The sequence below is a fragment of the Leptosomus discolor genome, chromosome 6 (assembly GCF_034619465.1).
Source record: "Leptosomus discolor isolate bLepDis1 chromosome 6, bLepDis1.hap2, whole genome shotgun sequence".
NCBI classification, from domain to species: domain Eukaryota; kingdom Metazoa; phylum Chordata; class Aves; order Leptosomiformes; family Leptosomidae; genus Leptosomus; species Leptosomus discolor.
Genome location: NC_141396.1, coordinates 7,039,824 through 7,058,414, shown reverse-complemented (window position 1 = coordinate 7,058,414; position 18,591 = coordinate 7,039,824). Strand labels below are relative to the sequence as shown.

The 18,591-nt window shown below is 50.1% G+C and overlaps 2 protein-coding genes across 5 annotated transcripts in view; one reads left to right on the top strand and one right to left on the bottom strand.

Annotated features, from left to right (window-relative positions):
- Positions 1-1,579: 1,579 nt before the first annotated feature.
- Positions 1,580-2,377, top strand: NANOS1 (nanos C2HC-type zinc finger 1). Its single transcript, XM_009960212.2, has one exon. The coding sequence runs from the start codon at positions 1,580-1,582 to the stop codon at positions 2,375-2,377; it is 798 nt and encodes a 265-aa protein (XP_009958514.2).
- A 6,809-nt stretch (positions 2,378-9,186) lies between these two features.
- EIF3A (eukaryotic translation initiation factor 3 subunit A) overlaps positions 9,187-18,591 on the bottom strand; it is a 35,759-nt gene continuing 26,354 nt past the window's right edge. The window contains exons 19-23 of one of the 4 annotated variants that reach the window (XM_086466551.1): positions 14,514-14,864; positions 13,933-14,453; positions 12,436-12,610; positions 11,837-12,006; positions 9,187-10,486 (exon numbers count right to left, since the gene is read on the bottom strand). In XM_086466551.1, the coding sequence (XP_086322677.1) occupies positions 10,245-10,486; positions 11,837-12,006; positions 12,436-12,610; positions 13,933-14,453; positions 14,514-14,864 (1,459 nt within the window). In that variant the 3' untranslated portion in view covers positions 9,187-10,244. Of the gene's footprint in view, positions 10,487-11,836; positions 12,007-12,435; positions 12,611-13,932; positions 14,865-18,591 lie in introns of all 4 variants that reach the window. The other 3 variants (XM_086466553.1, XM_086466552.1, XM_086466550.1) reach the window with 3 other exon arrangements.

Genomic DNA, 18,591 nt, shown 5'->3' with positions numbered 1-18,591 from the left:
TCGTTTTCCAACCAGAGCATTTGCGCTCTGAAATGCTGCTTCCACCTGGCTCCACTCCCTGCAGCCATCCGCATTGTTCCTTGCTCTTCGGTACACCCACGTCCCAACCGCTTCACACGGCTGGAGAAGCGTATCAAGGCCTTGGGGTGCAGGGAGCCAGCCCCTCGGGAGGTATTTCTGATATCTGAGCTTAGGAAACCTGCAGACTTCAGCTGCAAACAAACCACGCTGTAAAGCTGCTTTACCTGCCAGGGGAGCGCCTGTCAGACCCACAAATCAAGGCCGTGCACAGGGGAGACAGATTTACTACCGACAAAACTCCACCCACCGTGCTCAGCCCCGCAGCTCTTACCAGGGGCTGGAAATTAATAGGATTTTTAATTGCGGCTGCATTTTTAACTCCTCTTGCCCAAAGAGAAGAGGACGCACGCGATGCTTCCCGGAGGACAATCTGGTTTCTGGGGGGGTCAGACCAGATGGGAACCATCAGGGGCACAAAAGGGGACCTGCATCTCCCCACCCTGGCCCCGCACCCAGCGGCATAGCGGCCGCTCTGTAAGCACCGGTCAGAGGGGTGAGAGCTGGGCCACCAATACCCGGACTAATCCGACTCGCCGGACGGGCACTGAGGGGCACCCATGCCCACCCTGCTGCCGGGGTCCCTCGCACGGCACCCTGCACCCACCCTATGCCGTGTGCTCATGGCCATGGCATGGGTCGGCCCCCTCCTTTGGTCGGGCTGAAGCCACCACCGCGGTTCCACGCACCCGAGCAGCCCTGCGGCGAGCGCACCCACCTCACCCGAGACCCGAATCAAAACTTTTATTCGACAATAACGATCAAACTCCCTTATTGAGAGGGGGCCAAGGCAGAAATCACCTCTGCCCCGTGCAGCTTATTAGCACCCCTGGGAAGGCATCTGTTGCCCTTAACGAGCTTACCCGGTACTAACCGCTTTCCATTTGGGGCTGTATATGCCCAAACGCGTTTTACCCTCGCAGGGCTCAGCTGAGGACGGAGAACACCCGTCCCAGCCAGCGCTCTAGCGGCACCGCTCCTTCCCGGCGGGCCTGGGCTGGGCCGGACCCGGCCCGCACGGACCGCTCCGTCAGCCCCCGGCCGCTCCCGCTCCCCAGCCGGGCCCCGGGGGCTCCGCGGGGGCTCCGCCAGCCCCGCCCGGACCGGACCGGACCGGACCGGACCGGCCCCGCACCTCACCCGCCGCCTCCGCCCCGCCCGCACGTGCCGCCACACCTGCGCCGCCAACGCGCGCCCCCCCTCCCGCCGCCGCGCCCCGCCCCTCCCCGCCTCCCTCCGGCCAATGAGCGTGAGGGGGCTCTGGCCGGCGGCCAATGGCAGCGCGGCAGCCGTGTCCCGTCCGTCCCGTTCCCCCCCCACACCCCCCCCCCCCCGCCCGCCTTCCCGCTCCCGCCACCGCCCCCTATTTGAGGCGCGTCGCGCGGCCGCGCGCTCGCAGAGGCGGCGGAGGCGCGGTCGGGGGCGCGGACGGGCGCCAGGCGCAGCCCCGCTCCGCGCTCGGGGGAGCGGCCGCTCCTGCTGCACCCCCCCCCCGCCCCCGATGGAGGCTTTCCCCGGCGGCAAGCTGGAGCAGCACCGGCACCTCCCGCCCGTGGAGTGCCTGCCGGGCGCCCGCTACGGCGGCCGGAGCCACAGCGCCTGCGGGAACGTCTTCAACTCCTGGAACGACTACCTGGGGCTGGCCACGCTCATCACCAAGGCCGTGCGCCCCGGCAAGGGCTTCGGCGCCGAGCCCCCCTCGGTGGTGGTGGCGGCGGCCGTGCCGCCGGCCGAGGAGGAGGAGGAGGAGGAAGAGGAGGAGGAGGAGGCGGCGGGGCCGTACTTCGAGGGCGCGCTGGACTTGCACGACCTGGACTTGTGCGGGCATCACCACCACCACCATCACCACCACCATCACCACCACCACGGCGAGGGCTTGCTGGAGGAGCGCTTCGCCGACTTCAGCCCCTTCCCCGGGCGCGGCGGCCCCGCCACCGTGGTCTTCGATTGCTCGGGGGAGCACCCGGGCCGGGAGGGCTCGCCCCACGCCTGGGGCGGGGTGGTGGTGGCGGGGCGGCTGCCGACCCACCCGCGGGCGGCCTCCCGCCTCCTCAAACCCGAGCTGCAGGTCTGCGTCTTCTGCCGGAACAACAAGGAGGCCGTGGCCCTCTACACCACCCACATCCTCAAGGGACCCGACGGCCGCGTCCTCTGCCCGGTCCTGCGGCGCTACACCTGCCCCCTCTGCGGGGCCAGCGGCGACAATGCCCACACCATCAAGTACTGCCCCCTCTCCAAAATGCAGGCGGCCAAACAGCTCAAACACGCCCGGACCGCCCTGGGGAAGAAGGGCCGTTAGGCGCGGGGACCCCGCCGGGGCGGCCCTGGCCCCCTCCCGGCTCTTTCCTTTGGGGTTTTTGGGGGTTGGTTTGGGGTTTGTTGGGGTTTCGGTTGTTTGGATTTTTTTTTGTCTTTAGAGCGGATGGCGGTGGTTGTTCTTTCACACGTTAATATATGACAGGCGGGGGCTGGCGAGCGGGAGCGCCGGGCCGGTGGCGCCTGGGACGCGCTGGCCCGCGCGGAGCCGCGGGAGTTGCGCAGCTTAGATGCACTGTATTTGTTTATTGTAAGAAAAAAAAAAAATATATATATATGTGATTTTTACGGTAAACGGATTGACGGCGAGGTCTAACTGGGAGAAGGGGGGGGGGTGTTAAAGCGAGCGCCGGGGCTGGCGGGGTCCCCGCGGGGCAGCGTCGCCCTCTGCCGCCGGCCGGGCCCGGCTCTGCCTCTCCCCGGTCCGGTCCGTGCCGTCGGGGGTCCGGCTGGGTTGGGCCCGGTGCTGCGCCGTGGGGGCGGGCGGGAGCGCGGCCGTTAGTCGCGGGGGTGGTTAATGGGGGTACGGAGGAAGGGAAGGCGGGGGGTACGGCAGGGAGCGAGCGGTGGTGCAGCCTGTGCTTGCGGTGGAGAACGGGGAGGTGATGGGAAGCCCTGGGAGAGAAGAGACCCGGACAAAGCCGAAAGCCCTGACCGTAGCAGCACGGTGGAAGGGGAAGTGACATTTCCAAGAGTTGAGAGTATGTGGCTTTAAACTCATTGAAAGGCTGGGGGGAGGGATCTACCCATATGGTTAACAAATACCCTATAAACTATAAGAAATGCAAGGTTGGTGCTGAAGACCTGGACCCGAGGTGATGGCAGTTCCTTGGTACCGAGTATCAGGCAGGGCTGCGTTGCTTCTGTTCTTCAAGAGGAACGTCCTCGTCCTCAGAAAGAGACGAGAAATCACTTTGATTGTGGCTCGGAGGCAGGACAAGGAGCAGCGGCGGGTTTGTAGTCTGCGTAGGAGTCCTCCGGAGCCGAAAGGCAGGTGCCGAGGTTCTCGGTGCGGAGAGGGTTACGCTGTAAATGGCTTTACCGCCACCTGGGATGCGGAGGGGTGCTGTGGTCTGTGAGGGTGGCCCTGCTATAGGCAGGGAGGTGAAGAGAGCCTTGTGGAGGAACTGCTGGGGCATCACGAGGAGGATGAGGAAGGAGACGGGTCCCGACAGAAAAAGGGAGCGAGGGGTGATGCGCGCTTGCGTGGGTTCCTCTTGATAAGCTGCTCAACAGGGTGGGAGATGGGGGCAGGGCAGGGGGAGGGCAGGACAGTCGAGAATGGAGTCAAAACATGTGGGGGGTGGGCTGGGGAGGAGGGCCCAGGGTTCATTATTTGTCACTGCTGTTGACTCTCAGCTGCAGCAATGAGGAGGGAAAACCTGATTTTGTGTGGAAGTGTTGTCTTAAACCTCCATCAAAGGGCTCCCAAGATGGTGTCAGGGCTAATTACCAAATGCAGTGGGACTTGCATTAAGCAACAGTTCACGGTGGCTGCAGCAACCCTCTCCTCGTGCTACATATCAGCTGTGTATTGTCTCTCATGCTGTGGGGTTTGCACCACGGGCTCTTCTGTTAAAGTGAGATGTGTTTGGGTTTGTGACGCCTGGCCCACGTAGCTTTAATCTGTATCCACCACGCGTTAGTTTCCAGTGTGATGCCACGAGGAGAGTTTTCTTCTGTACTTTTATGACCTCCTTGTGGGAAGTTTGCAGATCAGTATATACATTTTAATGCTGTTGACTGTTACTGGACACAAAAGCAACAAAGATCTCAGAAAATCTGTCTCGGGTGTTTTCTGAGGGGTTAATTCTGGCAGGGCTGGATCCGAGGCGCTCCTGGCAGCCTTTGCGATGTACCCACCCCTCCTCTCTGTGCGTTAAGCCGCTGTGTAGCAACAGCCCTGTTGCAAGGCCTGGAAATGCATCAAGACGCCAGAAGATCGCCTGCCTCGGATGGCACTGGCCTTCTGCAGCGCCTGGTTCTTCCCTCTGCCTGTGTGAGAGGAAAACTGTTGTGTCAACGGCCTCTGCTGCTGCCTGTCGCTCCTGGTTCTTCTCTCATCCTGCGTGTGTCCTTGCAGCCTCGCTGTGGGAAGGCCGAGAGCTGCCTGTCGTAGCTGCTACACGGCATTAGGCATCTGATCAAAGCCTGGACAGGTAAGGTGGTAGAGTAACAGCTTCCACAGACCAGTTGGGGGTGGGGGGTGGAACCCAAACTCTTCCAAAGAGGAGGTGACAAGGTTCAGAATCAGCAACAGGCAGCCTGAGAGCAAGGCTCTTCGGTTACTTTACACCATCATTCAACAGGACAATTTGCCCTTTGACGTTGTACAAGTCAGTGTCTTACAAAGACTGAACATTTGGGGGTTTTTTAAGTAAGCGTCTGTGATTTCCTGTGCACCAGCACGCTCCTTGTGGCACTGAGTAAGCAGAAACATGCTTGTTCTTGGTCACTCCGAAAAGCTTATTACAGTATATAGTGCTGCTAGTGTTACTTTGATTCCTTAAATACTGGAAACCATTTACATTAGTAACTTAAATCCTAGGAACCTCAAATAGCTTAATCCAAAAGGAGCCCAGCTTGGAGCTGTTACATGCTCCACGGAAGAGGTCTAAGAAAAGACAGATATTATTTTCGTTTATTCTACGGGCACCTGCCAATCAAAATGTTATGGACGCTTGTTTAAACCAAATACTTTATCTTCAGAGAATCACTTTATTACAGGGAAGTATTCCTAAGCATGTAGGTGGTGGAATATTTTCCATAGAGATACTCTGACAAGAGGAGCAAACACAGCATTGGATAGTCTGTAATCATCCCCGGTTGCTGTTAGCCTTGGCAACAAGCAGCTCCTTCTAATGAAAAGTACTTTCAGACGCACAGATAACTTGATCCAGCTGAAGTCAGGTAAGTCTGTACCAGTCTTTGGTGGAAATCCTATTTGGCCAGAGTTTGCTTTCAGTCTGCTGGCCAGGGCACCTCAGGTAGCTGCTTTGCCATAGGACTGGAACACGATGGCTATGGAATGTCTTTGCTTCCCATAGACGTGCCAGTTCGACCCACCAAATCTGTAGGTTAATATATACCGGAGATAGTTTGCTTAGCAGTCACGTGGGGAGGAAGGTAATTGCTTCCAAGATGCCTGTTGTCTGGGCAAAACAGAAGGGATATGCTAACTACGGAAAAAGATGTAGCAAAGGCAGTAGGTTGTCCTCCTGCCCAGCAGTGAAAGGAGTAACAAAGCTTAAATTGTAGTGAGGGAGATTTTGGTTAGCAAAAAGCAGTGGAGTAGCTTGTAGAATCTCCATCCTACCCTAATTAACTACAGTAATAATTCTTGTTAAGGGGAGGACCGGATAAAGTGTAGAGCCTTTCAGTTCTAGCTGGTCCTGCCGTGGCAAAATCGGAAGGATCGGGTGTTCTTGTGACGCCACTGGCGTGCTCCCCTCCTGCGGTTCTGCAGTAAAGCACCCGGGATGGGGACCAGTGCCTGCCTGACAGGTAAACGTTGTATCTCGCCTTTCACTGACCCACACCGTCCCTTTGAAGGCTGACAAAATTGAACGGGACCTTTTAGTTACAGAAGGAAAACGTGCTCACACGTAGCAGTTCTGTCAGTGACCACAGCCCGGGGATATTAGAACAGCGTGAGACACACGTGACTTACAGGGAGAGAAGAGTGCCGGTACTCCTCCTGCTTGGGGCTGCCTCCTGGTCCTGCTCCTGACCGCACCGAGCGCCACCTAACCGAGGTCAGGACGTGTCCTGAGATGCGGTGGTGGCTGTGCCCGGACTGGAGTGGCACCACTTCGTTCACTGCCCCTGCCCCAGTCTGCCAGCTCTCATAAAATGCTGATTTTCTTCAAATTTTGTTTTCTAGAACAAAGGCATTCTAGAGAAAACATAACTAATGCCTCTTCTCTGCTTCTGCTGAGCGCCCTGATGGTCCTCAGCCCTGCCCTGCTGGCTGGGGGTCAGTCCCTGGGCTGCTCCTGGAGTAGGAAAGAAACTGAACTGTTGGTGCCTGATCACCTGCCTTGCTCTGCTCTTGGGGATTTGTTTTAAGCAAAATTTGCATCCATTTAACCAGCAGCAGCCTTAAGTTCTGCCTTCTAAATAGAGCACGGGACAGTTTGCATTCTTCTAAGGTTCACTGAAAATGCTGGATGTTTCAACCTGAACCGATCAAACACAGCAGTGCTTGACAGAGAATTCATTCGACTTCCTCAACGTTTTCAGGTAACCAGCTCTGTGCCGACGTGTAGGTACGGCGGTAGATGGAGGTTTTAGCTGTTGGATTCGGTCAGTGGCGGTTTTTGATCACCGTAGTTAGTATTCTGTCTAAAATGATCAAGCAGTAAATAAACACACTGGCATGTCTGTGAAGCGCACATCTTGCAGATCTTTTCTCAAGCTGCCCTTGTCCTGAGAATTTAACATGTGTTGGCAACTTTATCACAATCTCAAATAATGGAAGTTAAGAACACAGCTTTGGGAACGGAGCTTTCGCTGGTGCAGCGATCGCTGATGTTTATCCTCATGTAAAAATGTCTTGGTTCGGGTAAAATTAAAAACACGTAACTGGAGGTACGATCGCTCTTTACATCTCCCTGATGACTGGAGCAAGGCAAATGTCGCACCCATCTTCAGAAAAGGCCAAAAGAATGATCTGGGAAACCACGGGCCAGTTGGTATCACTTCAGTCCTTGGGAAAATCACGGAGGAAGCCATTTCAGAGCGTGTTTTTGGGCACATGCAGGAGAAGGTGATGGGAACAGTTAGCATGGATTTACTGAGGGTAAATCGGACTGACTCACCTGCCTTCTACAACAAAATCACCTTGTGGGCAAGGGAAGGAGCAGTGGATGTTCTCTGCCCGGACTTCAGCAAGGCGTTCAGTGCTGTCTCGCACAATGTTCTTGTACCCCAGTTAGGGTGCTACAGCCCAGGTAACAGATGGTTGGATGTTCAGGCCCAGCATCGTGGTCAATGGGGTGGAGCGGGGTATCACAGGGGCCTGTCCTGGGCCCTGGCCTGACACCTCTCTCAAGGACCTGGAGGCAGCAGCAGGGTGCCCTGTCAGCAGATTTGGGGATGACACAGAGCGGGAGGACCAGTCGCCACGCTTGGGGCAGCGCTGCCATCCAGAGGGACCGAGGCAGGCTGGGCAGGAACCTGATGAAATTCAGCAAGGAGAAGGGCAGAGGCCTGCGCTGCCAAGGAAGAAGCCCTCGCAGTGAGAGCCTGGGGGTGGCTCAAACGCCTCTGGGGCCTTGGCATGAGCCAGCAGATCTCGGGCTGCTTGAACAGGACCATAGCATGTAGCTGAGGAGAGTATCCCCCTCAGCAGACCTCCCCTTGGCTGCTGCAGGCAGTTCTGGGTCCCATCGCCCCTCCATACAGGGAGGACATCGCTGCCAAACTTGAGTAAGTTCAGCAGAGGGCTGACAGGCTCCAGTCAGGGGCTGGAGCGTGTGCTTGGGAGGAAAGGCTGAGGGAGCAGGGCTTGTTCAGCCCAGAGAAGGGAAGGCTTTGGGGAGGCCTAACAGCAGCCAGCCCGTGCCTACTGGGAAGTTACCAGTAAAATCCACACTTTTCACAGCATGGCATAGGCAGGAGGATGGGAGACCCTGGGGCAGAAACTGAAAGGGTTAAGCTTTTTGAGGACCATGGAAATGCTCAGGGGGCTGGAGCAGCTCCCATGTGAGGACAGGCTGAGAGAGTTGGGGGTGTTCAGCCTGGAGAAGAGAAGGCTCCGGGGAGACCTTCTAGTGGCCTTCCAGTGTTGAAAGGGGGCTACAGGAAAGGTGGGGACAGCAGTAGGGTCTGTAGTGATAGGACAAGAGGTAATGGTTTTAAACTAAAAGAAAGTAGATTCAGACTAGATAAAAGGAAGAAATTTTTGTATGATGAGGGTGGTCAAACACTGGCACAGGCTGCCCAGAGCAGTGGCAGAAGCCCCATCCTTGGAAACTTTCAAGGTCAGGCTGGACGGGGCTCTGAGCAACCTGACCTGGCTAAAGATGTCCCTGCTCCCTGCAGGCGGTTGGACTAGACGGCCTTTAGAGTTCCCTTCCAACCCAAACTCTTCTATGATTTTTCCAGTCTGGGAGCAGTCAAGCAGTGGAAGAGTTTGCCCATAAAGGCCATGCAGTCTACACCCTTGGAGGTTTTCAAGACCACACTTGAGAAACATGGTTCTGAGCAACACAATCATTCCACAGTCAGGGGCAAAGCAAGCTCCTGGGGTCCCTTTTAACAGGAATGATCCTGTGACCCCATGGCACAGAATCTGAGGACAGCAAGAGGTGGCCAAACAGCAGCAGCACACACTACTCCAGATCCAGTAAGCACCTCGTTACTGGAAAGCTGCCGTTCTCTAGTTCCATCCTTACAGGGCTGTACAATGAACCAAAACATAGGTTTTGGTTGGTTTTTTTTGCTAAGAAAACACTACTGTTCTGAAGGAATTCTGTGACTCAACAAGCAATGACATGACAGGCTGCAAAGGCAAAAAAATCTGGCCCTCAGACAATGACTCTGAGAGCAAGTTTTTCCCCAGAAACCTAGTGGTGCTGGGTAACACAGAAGAGGGCAGGAAAAGGGCAAAAAGGAGTGTCACAGCTTTTGTTCACACAGGTTAAGGTTCCACCAGGTTTCTTGGGAAGAAACTATCCCAGGTACTCTCACCTTCTCCTTCACAGGAATGCTACAGAAAAGAGTTGTTCAACAGCTGTTCTGCATCAACACACATGGCAGGGAGTTACTAAAAAGCCAAGACGCTGCAGCTCAAGCTAATTCCTTAAGTTGTTTATTTATCATTGAAGAAACACACAGCAGCAAGTTCTGTGTTGGCTTCAGTATGACCAGATAGTTAATCGTTGCTATCGCACCCCAAAATTGAAGTCAACACAGCCATTACTACAAATCACTTTTTTGGAAGGGGAAAGAATTGACCCTGAAGACAAGAGAATTGGGGGAAAATTCAACAATTTCTCCAAAACCACACATTTTAAATATGACAATATTTATAAATCCTTGAAAGGCATGAATTATCCAGTAATGGAAAAAGCAGTTGTGATATTGGCAACAGAAAATACATAGCCGTATGCTTACCAAAACACTTAGAATTGTGAAAGCTTGAAATTTTGTGGCTGTACACTGCAGCAGTATACGTTACTGGAACAATGACTGCAGAATGGCCTCGTAGGCATTGTGTATTCAAGTAAATCTACAGAAAAGATCCCAGTGTAGCTAATCCTCATAACATTTATTGTATTTAATTCAAATTTAAACCACTTACTGAATTTATAGTGATAAAATACGTCTCTCACAAACCGCCTGCCCTCAAAGATACCTATGTAAAAGAGGGCTTATATATTTTTCCTATTTTTTTTTTTTTGGCTAATTATGGAAATTAATTTAGCTCTGCATTTTCAGTAATTCCACTGCGTGAACAGAGGTGTTTTCAAATGCATGTTCTGTGACGATAATACCCCATTCCAAATTAAGAAAGACTAAAAATAAAAAGGTCAGCCTGTTTTGGTGCGAGATAGAAGCATTACTCAAGACAGCTGTTGGGCTTGCTTCTTTTTATTTTAGCAACAAATGACCCACGAAATAAGCATCATTTGAAATTTCAAAACCTGGCAATTCAATTTCCAACCTTCTGCTGTGAGTTTTGTGCATGATCAATCTATATGAGTAAGTAATTCAAGCTCATGCTTTCATGTTACCTCAAAACATTTGTTAAAGAATTCCAATTCAGAATGTTTATAAGCACAAATATAATCCATGGATTCGATCAAATCAAAGCTAAAACATCGGTTAAACTCTGTGATTTTCACTTAACGTCGTACAGTGGTCCACCCTTCTTCATCTGTCTCGTTTTTAGTGCGGCGAAGGGGCTCACGCTCCTTTTCTGTTTTCCAGGAACCCTTCTCCTTCTCCCCATCTCTTTCTCGATCTTTTGATGCTGGAGGGGGAGCAGAAGCTGGAGGAGCAGCGGGAGCAGGAGCTGATCGCCGAACTGGTTCACGTTCTTCTCCACGTTCTTCTCTCCTATCGTCAGCACGCCGCCACGAGCTCGCTGCAAACACGGAGAGACAATAAAACCTTGGTCAGGCTCCACCAGCACCTTGCCGGAGTTTAAACAAACACGCCCAGCACCGATGGTCTGACTGACTGATCCTCAGTCCCGCCCGGAGGCAGCGCGGTGGCGACAGCCAAACGCACAGGTTACTCCTATAGCAGAGCCATGGACAGGAACTACTCAAGCCTCTTTTTCAGATTCAGGGTGGTTGTGAGCAACCCAAGTGTCGTTCTTTAGAACACAGGAACTGCAGTAAGAATGTGCTATCGATGTACAGCAGTTGATGATGTAAAAATATATTCTTATACTATGATCAGAATTAAAAGCACAAAAGCGTCTCCTTAGAAATGACTGAACCCTGAAGGCAGAAAAACCCCTAACTTAAAAACACTCGTGGAAACCATTCAGGTATTCACCGTCTCAAAAGACAGCAAATTACCCTTCAGCCCACTGAAACCAGAGGTGAGAACAGCACCAGCTTACACAGCTCCACTGGTAACAGCGTCCACCACCCTTTACTGTATGAAGAACTGCTCCTTTCCACCAAAACGACGTTAAGAATTCTACCCCAGCCACGTGTGGGCAAAGCTGTGTCAAATACCGAACCAGATGGTCCAACACCCAAACTTCTTGACACACTGAACACAAAAATAAAACCTCCACACTGGGAACCCTCGGCCTTTCCGCCAGCTGCCGTCCCGTACGACGTGCTCCGTCCCAGCCCGCCCCCCGAGCCCCGCTGCCGGCCGGCCCCCGTGCCCGGGGAGCAGAGACCCCACAGGGCTCTGCACGGGAGAAGGCCGCAGCCGGAAGACGTGGTATCTCAGGCTACATGTATTGGCTGTTACTGTATTTTTAGAACGCAGCAAAGGATTAATAAATGTACGTAATTAAAACAGGTGAATGTATGTAATTAAAACAGGTTATTCGTCAAAATCAATACCATTAATAGTGTGAAACCTGTAAGGCCTTGTTTGGAAGTATTTCCCTCACATTTTAATGGTTTTAAGAAACGAGCCAGAAATTACTGTCTGGGATGTCTTTCTTGATAATTTAAGTACAAGAATTTCATTCACCCTGTGCATAATCCCTGTACGAAAACGGCGTACTGATCCTTCTGCTGCAGGCGTGAAAAGCTGCTATGATAGAAAAGAGTGCCACTAAAAAAAGTGAAGATTCAAGGAAAAATTCTCAATTACTCTGAAGCTTCTTACTGTGCTTATGCAAAGGGAGTTTCAGTGGCTGGAAACACAACCTATTCCCATTTTACCACATCCTAGCTCTGTCAGGGTAACACGAAGGCCCTAGAGTGAACATAAACTTTTAGGAACACTAGAGTAAACGTACGTTCTTCACGGTCAGATCTGAGAGGGGGCCCTCTTCTGAGGGGAGGATCTCTGTCATCAGCACGTCTGTCTCTCATGTCACGACCACCTCTGTCCCATTCTTCACGGCGACTTGAATCTCGCCAGCTAGAAGTTTCCTCAGCTGGTCCTCTTCTCCAACCAGCATCATCCCTTTTGCCATGCAACACAAAAAATAAGACTAAATGTTAAGATTTTACCTTTTCTATGGAAAGAAGCAATAATAAATCATGACACAGGTATTTTCAGGCCCAGTGGGTCTCTACTTAACATACTGACATACTTCCAAAACATTTTCTGTTTTTCTGGAGCCTAACGTGAAATTCTCTTGGTAACAGGTTAAAAAGAAAAATTAAAAGCAGTAAAGATTTGGGATTCCTTTTGTAAACAGTTAATGTCATCTTAAAGATAACAAAGCAAAAAGGCACCAAAATGCCACCACCCTTTTACTGCCTTAATTTCATACCAACCAACGTCACATTATTTATCAGCAGGGCACTTTTTTTGTTTCTCATGTGGTTTGGTTGTTTTGTTTTGTTTTAACAGAAACATTCTGTAAGTATTTAAACAGAGAAGTCAAACCTGGGACGCCTGAAACGATCGTCTCGATCAAAATCTCTATCTCTGTCAAATTCCCGGTCTTTCTCGTTTTCATCACGATCTTTGTCTCTATCCCATTCGCGGTCTCCTGGAGGTCTGGAGTCTCGGGGAGGCCCCCAGCTGTCCTCACGAGCCTTTTCTCGTTCTCTCCATCCCCCTAGAAGTCAGAAACACAGCCAAAGGAATTTGTGACTGACCTCTGATCTCTCTGTAGACAAAGAATCCTTTACCTCCCTCAGAGAAACTGGTTCTTCGAGTTTTGACCCCTGAGGATCCAACTCAAGATGCTCCTAAAAAAGGGTGCACATTGAGTGGGAGCCATAGGCAAACCAGGGTAGAAACTGCTTCACAGAAAGGCAGGGACATACACCTCCTCTCTCGGGACAGTTTAGCAGAGCTGGTAACACCCAGCAGCTTTCAGTCAGAAACCACCAACTCCTCAAGGGTCTCGTGCAAAACAAGTGCAGGAAGAAGGATGGGGGGGGGGCAGCTTAGACAGCAGATTCCTTTGTGAAAATCTGCAAGTGAGGAGATTTTAGGCAAACAAATTTTTGAAGAACTTAATGCTTTTCAAAGCACTGCTTTCAAATACAACTAGCGTTTACCATCTACTCACACAATGCATCCTGCAATATCTTTGTTCGGTTATTTACGAATGGGAGTTCTTTATTAGGCAGCCTGCTTCTTTAAACAGGAAAAAGGAGAAAGCTATTGCAGTGCAAGTTTTGAGATTTATGATAAGTTTTCTACAGGTTTGGATTACAGAATTAAGTGTCTATAAATAAAGCTGATGTGGTGCCTGTGAATACATGAATCTGAATAAAAAGAACCAGGAAATCAAAATCACATCTAACATTTAAATGTCATCAACCGTTCTAAAAAGAATCAGAAACAGTTGTTCTAGCCACCATCAACAAGATTTAAGACTAGAAAAGATCTACAGAAGAATAGGATAATTCAGACTGTACGGGACCTCAGAAGGTCATCTAGTCCCAACTCCTGCTCAAAGCAAGCTTTTCAAGAAAGGTAGGCACAAAAGCAAAAAAAAAAAAAGGAATGGTAAAACCAGGAATATCTTTGTACACATAAAAAAGGCTTAGCAAAACCAGACCCACTTGAACAATGTATCAAAATCCTCCTCAGAAGGAGGTTCATTTCAGCCACAGAGAGGGAGCAGGGAAAGAGACCAAGGTGTGCTAATCTAGTGGGAATGTTTCTCTCCCATCAGAGCATTCAACTTGTGTATTTTGGCTTTCCTATGTGACCTTTAGGTATCTTCCAGGCAAGCAACAGACACCACTGCACTTAATCAACCAAATTAACAGGTTTCATTATACTAAGTAAAGCAGTGTCCACATTAGCCAAATTAATCCAGAGGTTTTCAGAGCCAATTCTCCCATCTCTGACACCAAGTACATTACATCCACTACCCACTCGGTTAACACACCCTTTGGAGGGAAGATTATTATCACATCTTACCTGGTTTACCAAATGGTCTCCAAGGACCTGGCCTTGAATCATCACCGCTACGCCACGGACCCCTGTCATCATCTCGCCTGGAGAGCCTGTCATCATCTGCGCTACGCCACGGTCCCCTGTCATCATCACGCCTTGACATCCTGTCGTCATCCATCCCCCGCCTGGGGCCCCTGTCGTCATCCATCCCCCGCCTGGGGCCCCTGTCGTCATCCATCCCCCGCCTGGGGCCCCTGTCATCGTCTGCAGCACGCCAACTGCCCCGGTCGTCATCCAGCCCGCGCCGGGGCGGCCTGTCATCATCCAAAGCCCGTCTGGGCGGCCTGTCGTCGTCCAGCCCACGCCTGGGTCCTCTGTCGTCATCTGCCGCCCGCCAACTGCCTCTGTCATCGTCCAAGCCGCGTCTGGGCGGCCTATCGTCATCCAACGCTCGCCTGGGCGGCCTGTCGTCATCCAACGCTCGCCTGGGCGGCCTGTCGTCATCCAACGCTCGCCTGGGCGGCCTGTCGTCATCCAGCGCTCGCCTGGGCGGCCTGTCGTCATCCAGCGCTCGCCTGGAACCCCTGTCATCATCCAGCGCTCGCCTGGGACCCCTGTCGTCGTCTGCAGCCCGCCAGCTCCCTCTATCATCATCCAGACCACGCCTGGGCGGCCTGTCCTCATCCAACCCACGCCTGGGCGGCCTGTCCTCATCCAACCCACGCCTGGGCGGCCTGTCCTCCTCCCCTTCACGCCTGGGCGGCCTCTCCTCCTCCCCTTCACGCCTGGGCGGCCTCTCCTCCGCTGATTCCACAGAAGGTCGTTCCTTTTCTTCTGCAGGACCACGCCGGGGCAGATCCTCCCCACGTCGCGGCAGATCATCTCCTCGTCGCGGCAGATCATCCCCTCGTCGGAAAGGTCTTTCATCATCTCTCGGTTCTCCTCGACGCCAATCTCTGTAAAACCACAGGGAAAGCAGAAGCTGACATCCAGAAGAGCTTTATGTACTAGATCGACAGTATCAAGCCCCTCAAGGCCATTTCTAAACGTATCCACTTGATGTGTGGCTGTAAGCATATTTACAAGGTTTGCCATTTTCAAATGCACTTCCCAATTGCCTTCATTGCTATGGGAAAGGGGCAGGTCACCATCCCTACAACAGCTTCAGTAAAGACTGAACAGTTTACTATCTCCTGCACAACTACAGTTTGAAGGGGCTAACTACAGGCCCCTGCTGGTTACCTGCTGCAACACAACCCAGAAGAGGTTTGGCTTCTACACCAAGCCTAACTTGACAAACTCCAGCTGAGTCTCAAAGAACCAGTACTAAAAAAACCCCACAACCATCAAGTAAGTATCCCCCTTCTTCACACACATGCCGACCGTACAGCCCAACCCCTGTTCTCCTATGCTTTGGCACAGGTCCAGCCCAACAGATTTGGCCATACTTTCACTGACGAGCACCCACAACTAGATACAGCAGGACAACGTAGTAAACTCATGACTCAATCCGCTGCTCCTGCCCGACAGCAAGCAGGCTGCTCCAGGCTTTGGCAGGCTGTCAGTGCTTGCACGGGCTCTCCTTACTAGGATGTACATGGGAAGTAAAGGATGGGTGAGAATCTTCCCTGGGCTATTGAGTCATCAGTTCATCTTTGAAATACGGTTGGATTTGTAACACCAAAAAGATCAGACGCTGCTGAACAATGGTTAGAGCCTTCCACTCGTCACTTCTCCAGACACACCATTTAGCTGAATGTCCACAGGATTTTACACATACGTTTAGACCATAAACCTTGGCTTTGTCACTGGAGTAATTTCTTTATTTCAGGAAATTAACCTTCCTAAGCTAGTGCCTCAGCAGTAAAAAGAAACAAGGAATAGTACATCATAGAGACGTATCAGTATCTGCTTCTTGGCAAGAGAAGAGAAGCTGCACTGGGGTTGAATCTCAAAGATTCAAAAAAAAATAAAATCAAAACCAGAACAAAACAAAAAACCCACAGATTTAGAGATCCACTATGCTACTAAAATGTAAACAAAAGAACAGCAAAGACTTGCTACAAAACAACAGATGTAGGACTCCAGGAGGTGAGAACAAAGAGGCAACAGTTTGTGACAACTCTGCATCTCAAGAATTTCCAGGAATTGCGGGCAATGAACTTCCTAGTTTTTAGAGGAATAAGGGAGAACGTAATTACCACCAAGACAAAAACAAGACAAAAACAGAGATTGTTAACTTCCATTTAGACTCAAATTGGATAATCTTCTCCTTTGAAAAATCCAATTATTTTGATGTAAAAGACATGTAGGGAAATGTTAGTAGAGTTCGTCAAGTGAACAAGTATTTAATTAATTCATACTTACGTACTGTTTCAGAGGTTTAGGATTTTTAAATCTATCTTAAACTATTGCTTTTAAACTACTACTACTCTAATTTTTAAACTATTACTTGCAGGTGAAATTATGCTTCTGTTGGTTTTCCCTTTTTTTTCCTCATTTGACAACCTTAGTGTTCGCATTTTAGCTTTCGTCCTTCTTTCCCTCTTAGAAAGGACGTCCTAACTCCCACTTTAACAGTTTACTGAAATTAAAAGTCAAACAGCATCTGATAAATTAGTAAGAACAGAGGGATGCATGAATATTAAGAATATTATTGAATGACAGCCACTGGTAGTCATGCAATCCAGTTTCTATTACACAACTCTTTTTTTCAATAACCTCTAAAAACCCCGCACACTGCTCTACAAGAGCTGAAGGCACGCAGACAGCTTTACCAATTAAAGCAGAAACTTGCTGGCAAAGTTCACACTACAGTGTTTACCACTGTTACAGGTTTATAACCTTTTCTTGCTTGTCTTAACTCGGGCACAAACAGCACAGACTTACAACAGAGGTCAACTCCCCTTTCTATACATCTTGGCCTTTTAGTATCTCTTGACCATAAGCACCTAAGGGTTTGTTGATCTCTAATGAGCTGTGCTAAGTGTGACAGCCCGCAGCACTGCCCCACCACTCTTAGCGAATACCAGGCCTATATTAGTTGTCACTTCATCGTTTCAACGAGCCAGTCTCCAGTTCCTGACAGCACTTTATGGATTTTCTGTGATATAGAGAAAGAACACGAGGTACCAACAAAAAATGACTTTTTTTACTAAATCAGCTGGCTTTTAATTTAACTCCTACATAGCAATTCTATGTCAACCTCTTTTTCCTGCAATCACAATATTTGTAATTTTTTTTTTTTTGTATCAGGATTGACTTTCTTCTCTTCCTCATAAAATTTTATTACATCATTAGTTTTATTCTCCTCTTTTGTTTCTTATAACTACCCTTCTTGCACAGTGAAGGAACAAAGCAAATACTCATAGTCTAGCTGTAACCCACAATAAAGCCACTAGCTGTCCAAGAGACAGACGGCCCTCGCTGGACTCTTCTGCCTTTCTGGAATCCGTTTTTTTCCTTGGAACCATGGTATGGAGGACTGCCAACACTGGAACACGCTGATCACCTCGAACCCAGCACTCTGGGGACGGCAGCACAGTACAGTTGGTTGCTCTGCGACTGTACGGACCCGTGTACCAACACGGCATGCACGCCAGGACTGGGTCATTTCCATAAGAAATTGGCTGAGACACAAATTTCACAGCTTCTCTCCTTGTACCAGCATCCGTAAGGACTTTTTCAGGCATATATCCAACAGCTGTACTTACAGCTAGACACACGCCGCCAATTAAATCTGATGCTCCGTCCTCTATGTTACTGCCTTTATCACTCCATGCAGAAATACACTTTGGAATTCCTTCACTCACTGTTAGGTTTGCCCTGCTGTCTTTGTATCCAGCACGTTTTCCCTTCAGGGATTTTTCCAACTGAAGGCAGACTAGGGGCTACTAAAGAATTACACACTTTTACTTTGTTATTTCTTAAGTTCAGCGAAATGAAAATAATTGAGAAGCGTTGATTTACTTAAAATTCCATAGAGATACTAATTTTGCCTGTTACCAGTATTTCCTTTTCGTATTCCTCAGTATATCCTTTAGTAAAAGAGAGAAGGAAAGGGAAAAGTCAAACGCGCTACATATTAATCCAAAATACGCCTAATTTTAACTCCTCAGCAGTTGCTTGGTCCAACCTCTACAAAAGTTAAACGAGAATTGACTAAGATAACGCTTATTCAGAAAAACTCTATGCTATAATGACTGAAAAATGAATACGGCTCACCTGTACCACTGCGTGAAAAAAATTTTCACCTTGAAGCCTATAAATAGCTGCACCAAACTTTCCTGCACTGTGTTAATAGTTAAAGGCTTCACCCAGGAGTTTCATCCAATTTTTGATTTTGCAATTCACGAGAACGCAGATCACTACCATGAACGGCCACACAGCTTTTAAGGAAAGTCTTGTTTAATCGAGAGATCATACTGTTCCAATACGTGGGAAGAAATTACTAGAGAGAGAATGAGCAAATTAATTTGCTTCCGCTGGCGTCAGAGTAAGCTGTAATGGATTTAAATTGCTGTGCTGGAAATTAGGGTTAGACATTTATAAAAATCTATCTACCTGGGAGGGTCATTAAGCAATAAAACACACTGCCAACTGGAACAGTACCTCCATCAGCACAGGCGTTTAAGAACAACTAGATGTGTACCATCGGAAATATTTTAGGTACAGCTCATCCTG

What these genes read in the sequence shown, in the direction of transcription:
- NANOS1 (XM_009960212.2), top strand. Translation starts at nt 1,580, where the DNA reads ATGGAGGCTTTCCCCGGCGGCAAGCTGGAGCAGCACCGGCACCTCCCG.